Here is an 18,005-nt window from a genome sequence, read left to right as displayed (position 1 = left end):
ATCTGACCACCATCTACTCACTTTCTCATCCCTGTCCACCACTCCTGGCACCCATGACCAGTAACATGCGCACCCCCGCAAAAACCTCGCACACCTAGACACCCACACGCTCTCTGACTCTATTCTACCACTGGCATCCATATCCTCACTCCAAGACACAGACAGTGCCACTGCTTTCTACAATGCCACTCCTGCATAAGCTATTGACATGGTGGCCCTTTCGTTCATGGCAGAATGCGACATACCAACAGACAACCCTGGCACGATAACACCACTAAAAAGCTCTGGCAAGTGTCCAGGGCTGCAGAGCGGCGTTGGAAGAAAACAAATTCTCAAGAAGACTTCACTGCATTCAGACAGGCAACACTCGCTTTCAAATCTGCCCTCACCTCTGATAAACAGGCCTACTTCACAACCGTCGTATCTTCCCTATTCTACAATCCCAAACAGTTATTCAAAACTTTCAACTCCCTCCTCCGCCCTCCACTGCCCCCTCCAACCTCCCTCATCTCTGCTGAGGACTTTGCCACACACTTCAAAAATAAGATCGACCAAACAAGGCAAGTCTTCATTGTTCAACCACCACAACCCCTTTGTATACCAGACCAATGCCCAAACCCCATAACCTCCCTCTCCAACATCACTGAAGGGGAGCTTAATCGTCTCTTCTCCAAATTGCACCTCACAACCCTAGCACTTGACCCCATCCCATCCCACCTCCTCCCCAACCTCACCACCACACTCATCCCATCCCTAACCCACCTCTTCAACCTATCGCTAACGTCCGGTACCTTCCCTTCTGCTTTTACACATGCCATAATCACGCCTATCCTTAAAAAGCCAACCCTTGACCTAACCGCTATGTCCAGCTATCGTGCAATATCACTGCTCCCATTCGCTTCCAAACTCCTGGAGCTGCACGTCCACACTGAACTTTCCTCCCACCTCTCATCTAACTTGCTCTTTGACAATCTACAATCTGGTTTCCGCCCCCATCACTCCACTGAGACAGCCCTGACCAAAATTACTAACGACCTACTTACAGCCAAAGCAAGCGGACAATACTATATACTCCTGCTTCTAGACCTGTCCTCTGCATTTGACACAGTTGACCACTGCCTCCTACTACATATCCTCTCCTCCTTTGGCATCAAAGACCTCACCCTATACTGGATCTCCTCATACCTTTCAAACCGCACATTCAGCGTCTCCCACTCCCACACTAACTCCTCATCCCACCCTCTCTCTGTTGGAGTCCTCCAAGGCTCTGTTCTAGGACCCCTACTCTTCTCAATTTATACCCTTGGCCTGGGTCAACTCATAAAGTCCCATGGATTCCAGTACCACCTTTATGCTGACGACACTCAGATCTACCTCTCTGGCCCAGACGTCACCTCTCTGCTGTCCAGAATCCCGGAGTGTCTATCAGCCATATCCTCCTTCTCCTCTCGCTTCCTTAAGCTCAATGTGGACAAATCTGAACTCCTCATCTTTCCTCCATCTCACAGATCTTCCTTATCTGACCTATCTATCACAATTAATGACATCACGCTTTCCCCAGTACCGGAAGTCCGCTGCCTCGGAGTAACCCTTGACGCTGCCCTGCCCTTCAAACCACACATCCAAGCTCTTTCTACCTCCTGTCGCCTCCAGCTCAAAAATATTTCCAGAATCCGTCCTTTCCTCAACCCTCAATCTACTAAAATACTTGTGCACGCCCTCATCATCTCTCGCCTGGACTACTGCAACATCCTTTTCTGTGGTCTCCCTGCTAACACCCTTGCACCGCTTCAGTCCATCCTTAACTCTGCTGCCCGACTAATTCATCTCTCTCCTCGCTACTCCTCCGCTTCTCCCCTCTGCAAATCTCTTCACTGGCTTTCATTCCCTCATCGTATCCAGTTCATATTACTAATACTGACCTACAAGGCCATCTATAACCTGTCTCCCCCCCCCCCATATGTCTCTGAACTAATCTCCCGATACCTTCCCTCACGTAATCTCCGGTCATCCCAAGACCTCCTTCTCTCCCCCACACTTATTCGCTCCTCACCCAACCGCCTCCAAGACTTCTCCCGAATAGCCCCCATCCTCTGGAATTCTTTGTCTCAACATGTCCGACTATCAACCACATTCGGATCCTTAAGATGGAACCTGAAAACCCACCTCTTCAAGAAAGCCTACAGCCTGCAATGACCCCACTACCTCCTCACCAGTACCGGAGAGATCACCTCAACCAACACCTGAACCGCTGCAACCCACCAACCTACTGTCTCCTTCCCCACCATCCTGTAGCATGTAAGCCTGAAAGAGCAGGGTCCTCTCCCCTCTGTATCAGTCTGTCATTGTTAGTTTGTTTACTGTAAGTGATATCTGTAATTTGTATGTAACCCCTTCTCATGTACAGCACCATGGAATCAATGGTGCTATATAAATAAATAATAATAAGCCACTTCTGTCTTTTCCTCAGGGTCTCCAGATGAGTCTGACAGCCATAGACTTCACCTGCTCCTGCTAGATTGCAGGAGCTTTAGCCAAATAAATTTTGAATAATACAAGGTTAAAGACCAGAAATAAGCACCACATATTTTCTGCACTAGGTTGTGATAAGGTTATAAAAAAAAAAAAATAAACAAACTAAAAAGCAGCATAATGGGTATGAAAGTTATATAAATCCCATTGATTTTGCTGTAAATTTATCCATGCAAAAATGTCAGAAAACATGCACCAAAATACTCATTTTGGGAGCTTAGCCTACAGATGAACTACAGTATATCTGGTATAATTGATTATTGATAAAATGCAGTGGTCACTTAAGAATTTTTGGGGTTCACCAACACCAGTCTCGTATGGTAGCATATTTTTGCAACGTGCTCTATATTACTATTAGTAAAAATTATTTTAGACACGCTTCTATCAGCTATATTTTATTTCACTGTAGGCATCTTCAAAGGGAATCTGCCGCCAGATTTTTACTACCTCATCTGAGAGCAGCATGGTGTAGGGTCAAAGACTCTGATTCCAGCTATGTATCACTTACTTTGCTAGTTGCTGATACTTTGATTAAAAACTGTTTTTATCTCTGAATGCCACCCACACCTCTGATTGGCAGCTTTCTGTGTGCACTGGGCATAGGCAGAAAGCTGCTAATCAGTGATGAATGCAGGGTTCTTCTAAGCTCATGAATATGGAGGACTACATGGCAGCAAATTTATTACTACTTTTCAGATGATGACCTCTTGCTGATAAAATGGTGATATTTCTTTTTTCAAAATTCATAGAAAGTAGCCCAGTAAGTGACGCATCACTGGAATCAGGTACCCTACATTATGGTGTTCTCAAATTAGGTGGCAAAAACAACTTGTAAAAATGTAAAAAAAAAAAAAAGCTGGATTAGCCAGCCTTAAAATTATGTTACCATTACTCTTTTAATTTTCAAGTAAGTAGCTTGTTTGCTGCAAATCTGACCTAGTGAATTACCACATAGGCAAGGGTGTACATTATGGAAGGAAATTCTCATTCTCTTTATGCCAGAGAACTGGCTTTAAAATTGTTAGAAATTGATACTATTTGGGGCAAAATTTGCCAACTTTTTGCCCTTTTGAGACACTTTTTTAAAAATGGGAAGATTTTAATAAAAGGGGAAGGGGACTATTACTACGTGACTTAATGTACTCCAGAAATTTTCTAGCAAATCAATATGACATTAGTTAATGTGAGCTTTTTCTGAGCACAACAAGGACATATTCTGCGACTTTGCGTTGTCACCGTAGTATTCTGCAATGTAATAACTGTTTAAAGGTCAATACAGGTTACAGTGCAGGAATGCTGGCTTATATGGAAAATTGTAGCGCTCGTAAGTGCTTACTTAAGAAGGGGGGTAAACCTTAGCATGTCATCACACATAGCCTTTATTACTTTTTTATATACAGAGAAAATGCAGAAGTCGTGCGTGAAGATAAAGAAAGCATGAAGCTTTCCTGAAATATTTATTTTAGATGACGATTTATATCCCCCATTAATCTGCAATTCTGTAGTTTCTCGCTTTGAAGTATGTATTGCACATTTCCTCCTAGTAATGCCTGAAAATAGTAATCGACAACTTTGTGTTACCTTGCTTGCAGAGTGCTTCTCCATTCTGTCCCTGCCCACGCATTGCTGACAGCGTCATACTTTTTAGGGGCACACTGTATTGACAGGACGATTAGTAGTGTCAAGTTGTTCATTTCCAGCCGTACTTCATGACCCAAATCCCAATGCCCAGACTGACCTTGGATCTTCTGACCCGCAATAATAGCCTCATAAATGCATATGAAGCTGTAATCTCAGGGCAGGACACCCTTGGTTAGTCTATGCTGTAATACACGGATGTCAGTATCCAGCTTTAAAAATTTAGAAAAAAAAAATATTAAAGTAAATAAAAAATGGAGCAAGTTATGAATCCCTCACCTTACCGTAGAAGAGTGTTAATATGTATCCAGACTAGTTTTTTGTGCATATCTGTCATATACCCAGAGAATCATGTAGGCTCATCTGCATAAATGTATATACAGTATAGTATGTAACTATGTTCAGTGGCAGAACTTGAAGCTCATGGGACCCAATGCACGCTCTCCAATGGAGCTACTAGTTACCGCAGGTCATTAACAGTAAGTCTTTTTATATGGGCCAAAAGGACCTTTTGGGCCCCTAGGCTCCAGGGCCCAGGTGCGATTGCATCCCCTGCACTTATTATAGTTACGCCCTGATCTATGGAAGAAATACAGTCATTGCTTGTTAACTGGCATTGTTGCTATGCTTGTCAATACATTACAATGCTATGTCCTTGAATGTTTGACAACTGTGGAACATATTGTGGAATATGTCAGATATGTCAGAGATTCGGCATGAGGAAAAGTGCACAGCATGCTGCAAGTTGCTGTGCAAATCGGATGGCAAGTCCCCATTGAAGTCTATGGCTGTGTGGAAAACATCGGACTGCACATGGATGACATCTGAGTGCAGTCCCATTTCTCACAATAGAGAAGATGTAAACATTTTGTTCTCTGTCTTCTCTGTACTTGTGCTACGATTCTCTCACCCAAGAGAATAGGATCCTACTAAGGGTATATTTGGAGCTTTTGGTGAGTTTTTGATACTGCAGAATTTCTGTACCTATTTTCTAAATTTGGTTACTTGCGTTTTTGTGTGCTTTTTTTTAACAAACTCTTAACGTATGCGTTTTTTACCTGCTGATTTTCTGTATCTAATGTAAGTCTATGGGGAAAATCTGCACATAAAACTCAGCGTACCCACAAGAGAAATTGACGTGATGTGGATTTGAAAAACTCACCACACGTCAGTTTACGCAGCACACAGAGAAAACATGCAGCGTCAAAAACGCGATAAAAGCTCGTGATGGGAACGTAGCCTTAGCTGACACTCTGATCAGAGGGTCATTTACATAATCGATCCGATTCTCTTGCACGGGAGAATCTACATTTGTGTGACCCCGACCTTAATCCGCCAGTGGGATTATAAAAAAAAAAGCATTAATAATCATTTTATCTCATAAAATTCCCCGAAAGTAATAAAAACACATATCAAGTGTCCTTATTTTGATAATAACCCATGAAATAAAGTAATGGTATAATTGGAGCTAAATAAATGGTAAACAGCAACATAGACATAAGAATACCATTGTAGCCCTATAAATGACAAAGCTATGGCTAATGGACTGTAGGAAGTAAAAAAATGTTCTAAAAACTGCTTGTCTTTAGCAAAAGAATTGGTTTTGTCCCGAGGGCCTACATGGCTGTAACTATATAATAATGTATAAATCTGTCAGTGTACTTTTAACTTGACATAGGCCCTGTTTCCAAAACGGATGTTTTCTTTAAGTAAAAGTGTAATGTCAGCCATGTAACAGGATACTTTATGAAAATGCCATAGAAAATCCAGAAAAGTTCATTATGGCCCTGCCCAAACTATATACGTATCATGTATACTAACAGCCAGGATATTACTGAGAACAGGATAAGTCTATAAAAACCTAACCCAAAACTCAAAGCAACGATGTTGATAAGCCGGCAAATCAAACATACTCAGCAAATAGCAAAGAGGAACCTTGACGTAACCCACTGACTTACTACTGACAATCCAAGGAAGCTGGGAAAAGTGGGAAACACATAAATGGCCTGGATTTATTCATATAGATTGGTTTAGATGGGAGATAAAGTGATTTTCCCAAGGCTTAGAAGAGAACTCCCATTCTTGAACAGCTGGTAAGGGCCATCGGTACAATTCCCAGTCCCTCTACTTTTTGCAGTAAATGCCACATAACAAAATGAGTAGCTAAATTAATCATGTGCCATCCCCCTTACCTCCCACTTCATCCTGTGCAGTCCCCCTTACCCCCTACTTCATCATACACAACCCCACACCCCCCACTACATCATGTGCAATCCCCATTACCCCCCAGTGATCATGTGAAGCCCCACTCCCCCCACTTCATCATGTACAGCCCCACTTCATCATGTACAGCCCCACTCCCCCCCCTTCATCATGTGCAGTCCCACTCACCCCCCTTCATCATGTGCAGTCCCACTCACCCCCCTTCATCATGTGCAGCCCCCGCACCCCCTCACTCATTTAATTCATTTTCTAAAGAAAAAAAAAGTTTTACATACTTACCTCACAGTCGCTCTCCAGCAGCGCCTCTCTGCTTCCAGGGTCCGGTACAATGTCGGCGTGTCCGACACCTGAACCGGACGTACAGAGGAAAGAAGATAGAGGGAGCAGGAGCTGCGCAGCCATCAAGGTGACGGCCGTGCACAACTTCGGGCGAGATAGTACTGTGATGCGGGCAGCTGTGTCTGCTGCCAGCCGCGTCACAGTACAGAGGGCACGGCCGCACACAATTTTCTGTGTGGCTGGCCCTGTACATGTGCTGGGGGAGTGGCCCGGGGGGCATTTGCCTCTCTGCCACCCTGCCCAGCCCGCCCCTGGATACTCGGTATTAAAAAATTGGGTATGTGAACTTTTGATTGGGGTCATTTGGATGTTTTGAGTTATCATTATGATTTAAATAGAGAAAACACAGTAGTTTGACAATAAATGGCTTCACCCAACCACTAACCATGAGTGGAGAAAAAGTTTTGGTGTTATCATTCATATTCTCTGAAAAAAGGCTAAGAAAGCAAAGAAAAGTTTGAGCACAAATGTAATTATATATTCCCTTAATGTGGTCAGCTCATGTGTTTTAGTTACAAAGATGTACTTCTCAATCAGGGCACTGCAATGTGTTTGTGTTGCGTTTTCTGCCATTTTGCTTTTTTGATTGGTAAAATTTTGCCTTTTAATTTGATTAAAGATATCTTGTAATCATAATCCTCTCTTGGCAATGATCAGCCCTGATAACAGTGACTCTTTTCTTCCAGTATGTATCAGACATGGCAAGAGCTATCCAAATGGAGCAACATACCAAGATAACTGCAATCGATGGTAAGAACGTAGCTGGCGTTATCGTGAATGGAATAATACCTGTCCTTAGGAATCAGATGCAGAATTTATAGTCATGAACCACGGCAGGCTATGGGCTTTGTGTCTAGTATCTCTGTAGAATGGATCTTAAGTATGGAAATGTGCATGAGGTCATTATCTATGCATCAGGAATAAATACTGATAGAAATCCAGCTTTTCACCATAAAACATTGTCGTGTTTGGTGTCTTCCCAACGCCAAAATTAATGTATAATATTGTAAGGATTACATTTCTTTTTACAAAAAGGTTTTAATATTTTTGTGGAGGCAGTATATAGAATAAATACCAATGAGGTGTATCTGCATGATACTGACTGCTATTGGAGATCGGGTGCCCTTCATCCATTACTTTGGGAACATGGAAAGGAGCTTTTCATTCTTTTCCATTGCATAATTAAAAAAAACTGTTCTGAGCGCCTCTACATGTGAACATTGCAGTGGTGCTCAGGTACCTAGATGACAATCCACTCTCTACCTGTCATTCCGATTTACTGGACACCCATATATTGCACATATAGCCTAGATTTCCACACCTCTGTTGCACCTCCATCCAGTGGCATAACTAGAAAGTTATGGGCCCCTGTGCGAACTTTCAAATGGGCCCCCCCCATGCCAAAATGTATAGGTGAATTAGAAATGGCGACGTGCAAACGTCATCTGCATTAGTAATACATGCACCATTACAGAATTAGTTGTAGGTTGGGTTCACAAGAGTGAAGTTCATGGTCTGTATACAGACCACAACCTCCAGCCTCTCTGAGGTTATCCTGAACTCACAACCTCTTGTTTCTATGGCAATACGCTCCTGTAAACCCAGCCTGACAGGGACGACCCCTTGTAAATGGAAGTGTACCCCTGCAATCACCTGGTGGGGAAAGTCACATCCTGACAAGTAATACTACCAATTCTCCAACCATAAGTTGTGCATTTCCAGAGCTGGGAAATGGGAGTTCAATAGTAGAACACGTCAACTATGGTTCCCTTCCTGCATCAAGGAAGAAAGGCAGACAGGTGTGATAAGACTATTAGAAAAACTACTGCCATACACACGGCAGTGCATACTGGCGGAAGTGTGAGGGCATTAGTGCCTGTGTATGAACATGTCAGAGGCTAGAGAGAAGAAAGCTTGGTCCCCCTTAGCTTCTGGCAATGTTTTACCTCACACAGATCGCGCACAGATCTAAAATAACAACGGCACAAGGTATAATACGAATTTGTATCTGGTTTCTCATGGATATCTTCCATCAGACGGTCCTATTTCATGCATAAGTCCAATATTAAACCCTTAGTTCCGGCCTACCTCATACTGTGACACTGGTTATTTTAGATCTGCTTTGTACAGGACATTCGCCTCTCCCCCACATAATTTTCTCTAGAGACAGAGATCTACAGTAATTTGATTTGAAATGCTGGCACGCTGACAGATTGGAAAACTGACAATCATGTTCTTTCTAAATGTACGGAGGACAAAGTATTTCCTCAGTGCCACAAGTCTCCTCACCCGTAACGATCCGTAACATAACCACCTATGCAGAGAAATTACAGCCGCATGACAATCCGATCAGAAAACAATATTTACGAAAAATGCTGGTCAATTAAGAAATAATTGGCAGGGTGAGTCAGAAAAATACATTGAAAAATAGATAGTTTTCATATTAGAAGGAATTACAAGCACTTTATCAGCGTCCTAATATCCTATGTAATGATACCTAAATGCTAAATATATGTGTTTCAAAGTTAAGTTTAATTCTTTGTGCTCTCCTGCCTACTATCACCAGACTAGTCTGGAGCCATCGTCAATCAGTGCTACTGACTATTGGTAGCCCACCCACAGCAGTGTGATTGACATCCCGGTGTGTGCAGGGAGGCAAAGAAGATGGGCATCTCATTTTTTCTGCACACCTGGGGATGTCCGTTACATGACTTAGGAAAGTCTGACTGACGGCTTCACTGTAATGACCCCTCCCAAAACCCACACTTACCCCTTCTTAGCTTAAATAAGACACGACTGCGTGGCATTGGATGTAAAAGGCCACAGCAGCCCCGTTTATTAACACCAAACAAGCAATAACATTTTATCCATAAACGTAGAAATATTCCATAAACATAACCACCAGCAAAAGGAGGGGGGGTAAATGAAGAGTCCATTGTACATGATTGCAACACCAGCTCCACCACGTGCCGCCCGCACCACACCAGCTCGAGGACACCCAGCCGAGTGTTGCAAAACCCATTGTACATGATTGCAACACCAGCTCCACCACGTGCCCTCAGCCGCACCACACCGGCTCGAGGACACCCAGCCGAGTGTTGCCCAACCAATGTCCTGCTGGGACCCAGCCCAGCAGGGACCCACGTTAACATGCCCCGCTGTGACCGAGCACAGCAGGGTCCCACGTTAACATGTCCCGCTGTGACCCAGCACAGCTGGGACCCACCTTAACCAAGTATACCATTGCACCACCAGGGGTAACCCGCTCCTGCACTGGGTTCACCCCCCCGCTCTTTGTGCAATCCACCGACTTCAAATACCCCCCTCCTTTCCGCCGACTGCTGCGACAACGTCAAACCTCTTCTTCTCTTCACCATGTCGATCTCCAGAAGATCCTAAAATTAGGGCGGGAGGGCGGGACGATTCTGGACGTCTGCAAGGTAAGGAATGACCATCCCCCACAGTTCTGCCCTATATATCCATCCCACTACTGACCACTCCCTGCCAACTCACATTGCACAATAAGCCCCATAGCTCCAACCCACACCTTCCCCACAAGCACAAAGCACTACTGACCACTCCCTGCCAACTCACATTGCACCATAAGCCCCATAGCTCCAACCCACACCTTCCCCACAAACACAAAAGCACTACACCTTACCCTTCACTAACCCTCAGGCCTAGAATCCCTCCTTAGTCATGTGCGCCCTCCCTGTAGCCCCTTTGGGGCAGGCGTCCGGGCTTGCCTTGACTTAGGAAAGTCTGACTGACGGCTTCACTGTAATGACCCCTCCCAAAACCCACACTTACCCCTTCTTAACTTAAATAAGACACGACTGCGTGACATTGGATGTAAAAGGCCACAGCAGCCCCGTTTATTAACACCAAACAAGCAATAACATTTTATCCATAAACGTAGAAATATTCCATAAACATAACCACCAGCAAAAGGAGGGGGGGTAAATGAAGAGTCCATTGTACATGATTGCAACACCAGCTCCACCACGTGCCCTCAGCCGCACCACACCGGCTCGAGGACACCCAGCCGAGTGTTGCAAAACCCATTGTACATGATTGCAACACCAGCTCCACCACGTGCCCTCAGCCGCACCACACCGGCTCGAGGACACCCAGCCGAGTGTTGCCCAACCAATGTCCTGCTGGGACCCAGCCCAGCAGGGACCCACGTTAACATGCCCCGCTGTGACCGAGCACAGCAGGGTCGCACGTTAACATGTCCCGCTGTGACCCAGCACAGCTGGGACCCACCTTAACCAAGTATACCATTGCACCACCAGGGGTAACCCGCTCCTGCACTGGGTTCATCCCCCCGCTCTTTGTGCAATCCACCGACTTCAAATACCCCCCTCCTTTCCGCCACCACGAGCACGTATGACACCTTGTACGTGCGAGTACCACCACCAAAAACCCAACCCGAGCCGACTCTGCGGCTCGAGTAACCAATGTTTCTGTACCAAGACCAATCAATCAAAACTGATCCCCATTAGACCTCGCAATGCCAACCTACACCAAAATACCAGTACAACAAGGTCAGCCACACCCAAGACCTGCAACTAGCCAACCGCATCGTCCAATCCTATGCACCGCCTGCGCGACCAGTCCCCAACCTGAGCCGCCGCCTCTGCCTCGTTGAGACCGCAACATTGCAGGCGCCTCCGAAAATTATACTTCACCTAATAATTAATCAAAGCCAACCATTATTGCCGTGAACAAAAGAACCTACATTGGTTCCCCAAACCTCCGATAGATTCTTGAAAATGTGCCCAGTAAAACCCACTATGTAGTCATTCCAAACAGGAGCCCCTATGGACACCAACATGAGCACGGCTCCCAGGCAGAAAATTGCACTCCACCTGATAATAATCAAAGCCAACCATTATAGACGTAACAACAGAACCTACACTGGTTCCCCAACCTCCGACAGATTCTTGAAAAACGTGCCCCACTATATAGTCATGAACAACAACATGAGCATGGCTCCCAGGCAGGAGCATTCAGGCCCGATGTCTCAGATCAAACTCCTTGACGCCCCAGCGACCAAGTCTCCACCACACACGTGCAGTACCAAAACGCTGTTGGTCCCGTCAACCCTGCGTGATAGCATCTATCTTAAAATATCCACCCAACTAGAAAACATAAACCAATCCACCCCGTAATCACCACGACCCGGAACAAATTAATTGTGTGCATCACCCGTGCACTTCGAACCCAGAATCACAACACTATTGTTGCCACCCTCTTACCAAAAGTGAGATGTACTCCGCACCCATTCCCCGCTGAACTGCGGATTCGACACTACTCACAAAAGAAAGAAAAGCGACTCCACACCACCTGAAGTCCAGGAAAACTCAGACACACATCACGTCTCCCGAAAACCCCAGACACCATAAACCCGGGCCATCCGTCAAAACATTGCACTCACCGGTGCCCGATGCTTGTCCACCACTCAGCCTTAAAGCACCGCAAAAAGCACCCCCAAACGGAGCACAGCCCCAGATGATTACCAGGTCCTTAGAATCATTAAAAGTCAATGCACATCGCACTAGCTTCCCCTGCCACAGCGTACCACCAGCCCAACATTAATGAAAGTAATGTTATAGCTGCAACCTGCTAACCCACTACCTAAAGTACACCTCCCCCGCAGCAGCGCTGCACCACAACCGTGTCCCCATAATACCAGCCGGTCCTGACAAGTGCGCATAACGGAATAAATGACATAGCCATGTATTGCCGGACGGGCTACACCCACGCGGGAGACCATTCACACGGCCATCGAAACAACATGTCCTGCCTCATGCTCTATACAGAATTCCTGACAAATGGAACAACACCCGCTGGATAAACAAACCGTTCACCAACCAGGACCCCCGAGACCAGTAAAGCACACGCTGGGTTACCCAACTCAAATGTTGCATCATCCTTGCGCAACACTTCACCCTGGCCCCCCCGTCCGGGGGCACCCAAAAAGAAAAGACTCTAAGGAGAGCTGTATACCCAGAAGGCAAAGCAGGACCAGCTGCACCCACAATAAACCTCCTAGCCCATTGTAACGAAAAACTATCCACTCTGTATAATAAACTCCTACGTAGCTACAATCAACGGCTGTAACAAATACCACCCGATACAGTCTGCCAAAAGCTCAATCGGCAACCCTAAAGAACCGCAGTGAGAACCCACCAGTCCTTACGTACAAAAGTTGTTAAAACTGCCCCAGGGCAGCCACGACCAGCAAATTACCGTAAGAACGCCATATGACTGCAGATCATGCAAAAAACCCCCAGTGGATCGTAGCCCCACGTATTCAATAACCAAAATCAACCCCCCAAAACAGCAGCGCGATATACACGGGAACCTAATAACGACCCCCGACCTGACACGATGTACTCGTTAACCTAACCTGACTTAGACATAGGGCCCCAGGTGAATCAAACACTTTGACTCATCCAAACACATGATAACCGCAACAACGCCCTGAGCATGAAGAAACCCAAAGTAGTCAAGGGTTGGACCATGAACAGAAATAAGCACACCACCTTCCCTAATACCAGATAGTAGTTCCAGGTTGGACCATGAACAGAAAATAAGCACTGCACCATCCCTAATACCAGATAATCCCCGACTACCACACAGAAACCAAACCACGAACCTCAACAACCGGACATTGACCAACCATAACCCCAGCTCCACGCCATATCTACGTATCCCCAGAAATTAACCAGGAAAACAAATCCGGTAAAAGGTCAACTCTAAGCCCCCCGGGGGAAATGTCAGCCATTGCTGCCAGAAAGGCAGGTTCCCGAAAGATCTGCCGTCCCAAGCATCTCGACCTCACCAGAACGTCTGCCGCAACAAACCAAAATGCCCCTAGTGAACATGAAAACCCTTAGTACACTCAAAGCCCCTATTGGAGAACCGAACCCGGCATATAAATAAAACACACCCTAATGAAAACTCGACCACCTACCCCCTCACCTCTGACCAGCAATAGAACACACCCCACTGTAACGTGAAAGATTAAGCCGCCCGATGCACTACCCAAACAGATCACCACGTCAGTGAACTGCCATCCAACCAATATCAAATACTTGGCGCGGCGATAATCCTCCAGCCCAAAGACCCCATGCCTATAACAATAAACCATAAAACTGGCATGGATATGGCTATCCACCACCGCTCTGCCAATATCCGTATCACCACCTGAATTACTCACAAACCGCCATGGAATCACCACCAGTCATACACAAACACCCAGAGAATGCAAGCACAATTATACTAACCAAAATAAAATGATGTCGTCACCTATAGATATACCCACTATCATAAAAGCAAACTAGCATGAAATTAAAAAATACCTCCCAACACTCATGAAGTGCACAAAACAGCCTCCTGGACGACAAAGCAACCATTCCCTCACAGATTCGAACGCTGTCCACATGGACCAGCCGCGCATCTTTCCGAACCCCCAGACAAACACCCGAAACCATACGTAGCAACACCCTTCCCAACCAATATAATCTAGACATTAATAAAGGTTTAAGTGAGCCTTACTTACTAGGCTGACTCCGCGGAACCCCACGGAACAGCCGTCACGTGTCCTCCGCGTCGAGCACCGCAACTGCGATCTTCTCCATGGATCTACGCCGACTGCAGCCCTCCTGGGCCGCAGCGCCAGCGCCCAGACCGACTGTCCGTCCGGGAACGCATGGCAAAAAGTCACTGGCTCGGAGCCTCAAACGGGGGGGGGGGGAGGTTGGCGCTCCAGCCGCAGGCAACACCTCCTGAATCTGGCACCCAATGCCGGGGGAACGCGACACCGGACCACATGACCTGTGGCCCCTGGCAGCTGAAGGGTGGCCACATGACCGAGCCACCGCCCGCTCCCCCCCAGCGCCGCGAGAAAGGAAATGAGGCTGGTGAAGTCACACACCACCTCGCCACCGGGCTCCTTGCCGCGTCACGTCACCGCCGTCCACCGATGCCGATGACCGCACCGGGTCAGGTGACCACGCCGGGTAACGTGGCCGCGACGTGCGCGTCACCACTGTGTGACGCGATCCGAAATGGAGGGGAGGTCGGCCACGTCACTCACCGCCCCGTTACCTTGCTGCCTGCTTCTCGACTTCTGGCTCCGGCCCCGCGATGTCTTCTGCAACAGGTCTGCTAATGGGGCTCATCCTCCGCTGCAAACTTAACTCCGGGCTGAGGTGCTCAGGAGGCCGTGATCGTCGCTGCTGCTTCGGAGGCAGAGGGGTCCCATCTTCTCCGCCGTCGCCATCACCAGACCATCGCTGCAGCTGTTCCTTCATCCACTGCTGGCCGCGCTGCTCCATCATCCTCTTCATCTGTGCCACGAGGTATTCCATCTTCTGGATCCAAAGATTCAAGCTGAAGTCCCAGTTGTGAGGAGCTGACGATTCCGGACGTCTGCAAGGTAAGGAATGGTGCAGTGCTTATTTTCTGTTCATGGTCCAACCTGGAACTACTATCTGGTATTAGGGAAGGTGGTGTGCTTATTTCTGTTCATGGTCCAACCCTTGACTACTTTGGGTTTCTTCATGCTCAGGGCGTTGTTGCGGTTATCTACACCTTACCCTTCACTAACCCTCAGGCCTAGCATCCCTCCTTAGTCATGTGCGCCCTCCCTGTAGCCCCTTTGGGGCAGGCGTCCGGGCTTGCCTTTGCTGTGGGTGTGCTTCCACTGATCAGCAGTATTGATTGACAGCGGTCCCGAACTAGTCCAAGTGACTGCAGACGGGGAGAGCAGGAATGATTAAACTTTCTTTTTAAACACAATTTAGCATTTAAGGATAATACAATATTGTTGAGGAAGCTATTAGGAGGCTGATAAAGCGCTCCTAGTGCCTTAGGATACATAGTAACTTTGCACTTTACGTGTTATTAATAATCCTGTCTATTCTCACGAATAGTGGTAGTTTTAATATTATTGTTTATTATTTGTTGCCTAGGTTTTTAGGCCACTGATGAAGTCTCAGGGGTGGCTATTGTCCTAGGCAAGGATCACACTGTTTTTAAGCTCTTTTCAATAAACATGCAAGTGCAACTTTGAAGCTGGGCAAATGAATGGCCATGGATTTGGCCCACTTCAGTGCCCCTGCACTCTTGATGCGCAGAGGCAAAGCTGCCACTGCTTGCAGCAACGTAGCATGCACAGTTCGGACCAGCAACATGACAACACACTGGTCCAAACTGTCAATTAAGCAAGCAGGAGTGTGGTGCCACCAGCAAGCAGGATGTTAGGAGGCAGGAGTGAGTGTGGTGCCCCTGGCAAACAGGAAGTTAGGAGGCAGGAGGGCGGTGCCCCCAGCAAGCAGGAAGTTAGAAGGCAGGAGAGCGGTACCCCCAGCAAGCAGGAAGTTAGAAGGCAGGAGAGCGGTACCCCCAGCAAGCAGGAAGTTAGAAGGCAGGAGGGCGGTGCCCCCAGCAAGCAGGAAATTAGGTGGCAGGAGAGCGGTGCCCCCAGCAAGCAGGAAGTTAGGAGGCAGGAGAGCGGTGCCCCCAGCAAGCAGGAAGTTAGAAGGCAGGAGAGCGGTGTCCCCAGCAAGCAGGAAATTAGGTGGGCCTTACTTACTAGGCTGACTCCGCGGAACCCCACGGAACAGCCGTCACGTGTCCTCCGCGTCGAGCACCGCAACTGCGATCTTCTCCATGGATCTACGCCGACTGCAGCCCTCCTGGGCCGCAGCGCCAGCGCCCAGACCGACTGTCCGTCCGGGAACGCATGGCAAAAAGTCACTGGCTCGGAGCCTCAAACGGGGGGGGGGGAGGTTGGCGCTCCAGCCGCAGGCAACACCTCCTGAATCTGGCACCCAATGCCGGGGGAACGCGACACCGGACCACATGACCTGTGGCCCCTGGCAGCTGAAGGGTGGCCACATGACCGAGCCACCGCCCGCCCCCCCCCAGCGCCGCGAGAAAGGAAATGAGGCTGGTGAAGTCACACACCACCTCGCCACCGGGCTCCTTGCCGCGTCACGTCACCGCCGTCCACCGATGCCGATGACCGCACCGGGTCAGGTGACCACGCCGGGTAACGTGGCCGCGACGTGCGGGTCACCACTGTGTGACGCGATCCGAAATGGAGGGGAGGCCGGCCACGTCACTCACCGCCCCGTTACCTTGCTGCCTGCTTCTCGACTTCTGGCTCCGGCCCCGCGATGTCTTCTGCAACAGGTCTGCTAATGGGGCTCATCCTCCGCTGCAAACTTAACTCCGGGCTGAGGTGCTCAGGAGGCCGTGATCGTCGCTGCTGCTTCGGAGGCAGAGGGGTCCCATCTTCTCCGCCGTCGCCATCACCAGACCATCGCTGCAGCTGTTCCTTCATCCACTGCTGGCCGCGCTGCTCCATCATCCTCTTCATCTGTGCCACGAGGTATTCCATCTTCTGGATCCAAAGATTCAAGCTGAAGTCCCAGTTGTGAGGAGCTGACGATTCCGGACGTCTGCAAGGTAAGGAATGGTGCAGTGCTTATTTTCTGTTCATGGTCCAACCTGGAACTACTATCTGGTATTAGGGAAGGTGGTGTGCTTATTTCTGTTCATGGTCCAACCCTTGACTACTTTGGGTTTCTTCATGCTCAGGGCGTTGTTGCGGTTATCTACACCTTACCCTTCACTAACCCTCAGGCCTAGCATCCCTCCTTAGTCATGTGCGCCCTCCCTGTAGCCCCTTTGGGGCAGGCGTCCGGGCTTGCCTTTGCTGTGGGTGTGCTTCCACTGATCAGCAGTATTGATTGACAGCGGTCCCGAACTAGTCCAAGTGACTGCAGACGGGGAGAGCAGGAATGATTAAACTTTCTTTTTAAACACAATTTAGCATTTAAGGATAATACAATATTGTTGAGGAAGCTATTAGGAGGCTGATAAAGCGCTCCTAGTGCCTTAGGATACATAGTAACTTTGCACTTTACGTGTTATTAATAATCCTGTCTATTCTCACGAATAGTGGTAGTTTTAATATTATTGTTTATTATTTGTTGCCTAGGTTTTTAGGCCACTGATGAAGTCTCAGGGGTGGCTATTGTCCTAGGCAAGGATCACACTGTTTTTAAGCTCTTTTCAATAAACATGCAAGTGCAACTTTGAAGCTGGGCAAATGAATGGCCATGGATTTGGCCCACTTCAGTGCCCCTGCACTCTTGATGCGCAGAGGCAAAGCTGCCACTGCTTGCAGCAACGTAGCATGCACAGTTCGGACCAGCAACATGACAACACACTGGTCCAAACTGTCAATT

At 47.6% G+C, this 18,005-nt stretch overlaps 1 protein-coding gene across 1 annotated transcript in view; it reads left to right on the top strand.

Moving 5' to 3' along the window:
• TINAGL1 (tubulointerstitial nephritis antigen like 1) overlaps positions 1 to 18,005 on the top strand; it is a 90,643-nt gene that overhangs the window by 40,832 nt on the left and 31,806 nt on the right. The window contains exon 3 of the mRNA XM_073571796.1: positions 7,419 to 7,482. Within this exon, the coding sequence (XP_073427897.1) occupies positions 7,419 to 7,482 (64 nt within the window). The remainder of the gene's footprint in view (positions 1 to 7,418; positions 7,483 to 18,005) is intronic.

This window comes from Dendrobates tinctorius, unplaced genomic scaffold (genome assembly GCF_039654945.1).
Source record: "Dendrobates tinctorius isolate UK_male_01 unplaced genomic scaffold, ASM3965494v1 ptg000007l, whole genome shotgun sequence".
Lineage (NCBI taxonomy): Eukaryota > Metazoa > Chordata > Amphibia > Anura > Dendrobatidae > Dendrobates > Dendrobates tinctorius.
The sequence above is the reverse complement of the archived record's forward strand: the minus strand, read 5'-3'. Positions and strand labels throughout refer to the sequence as shown.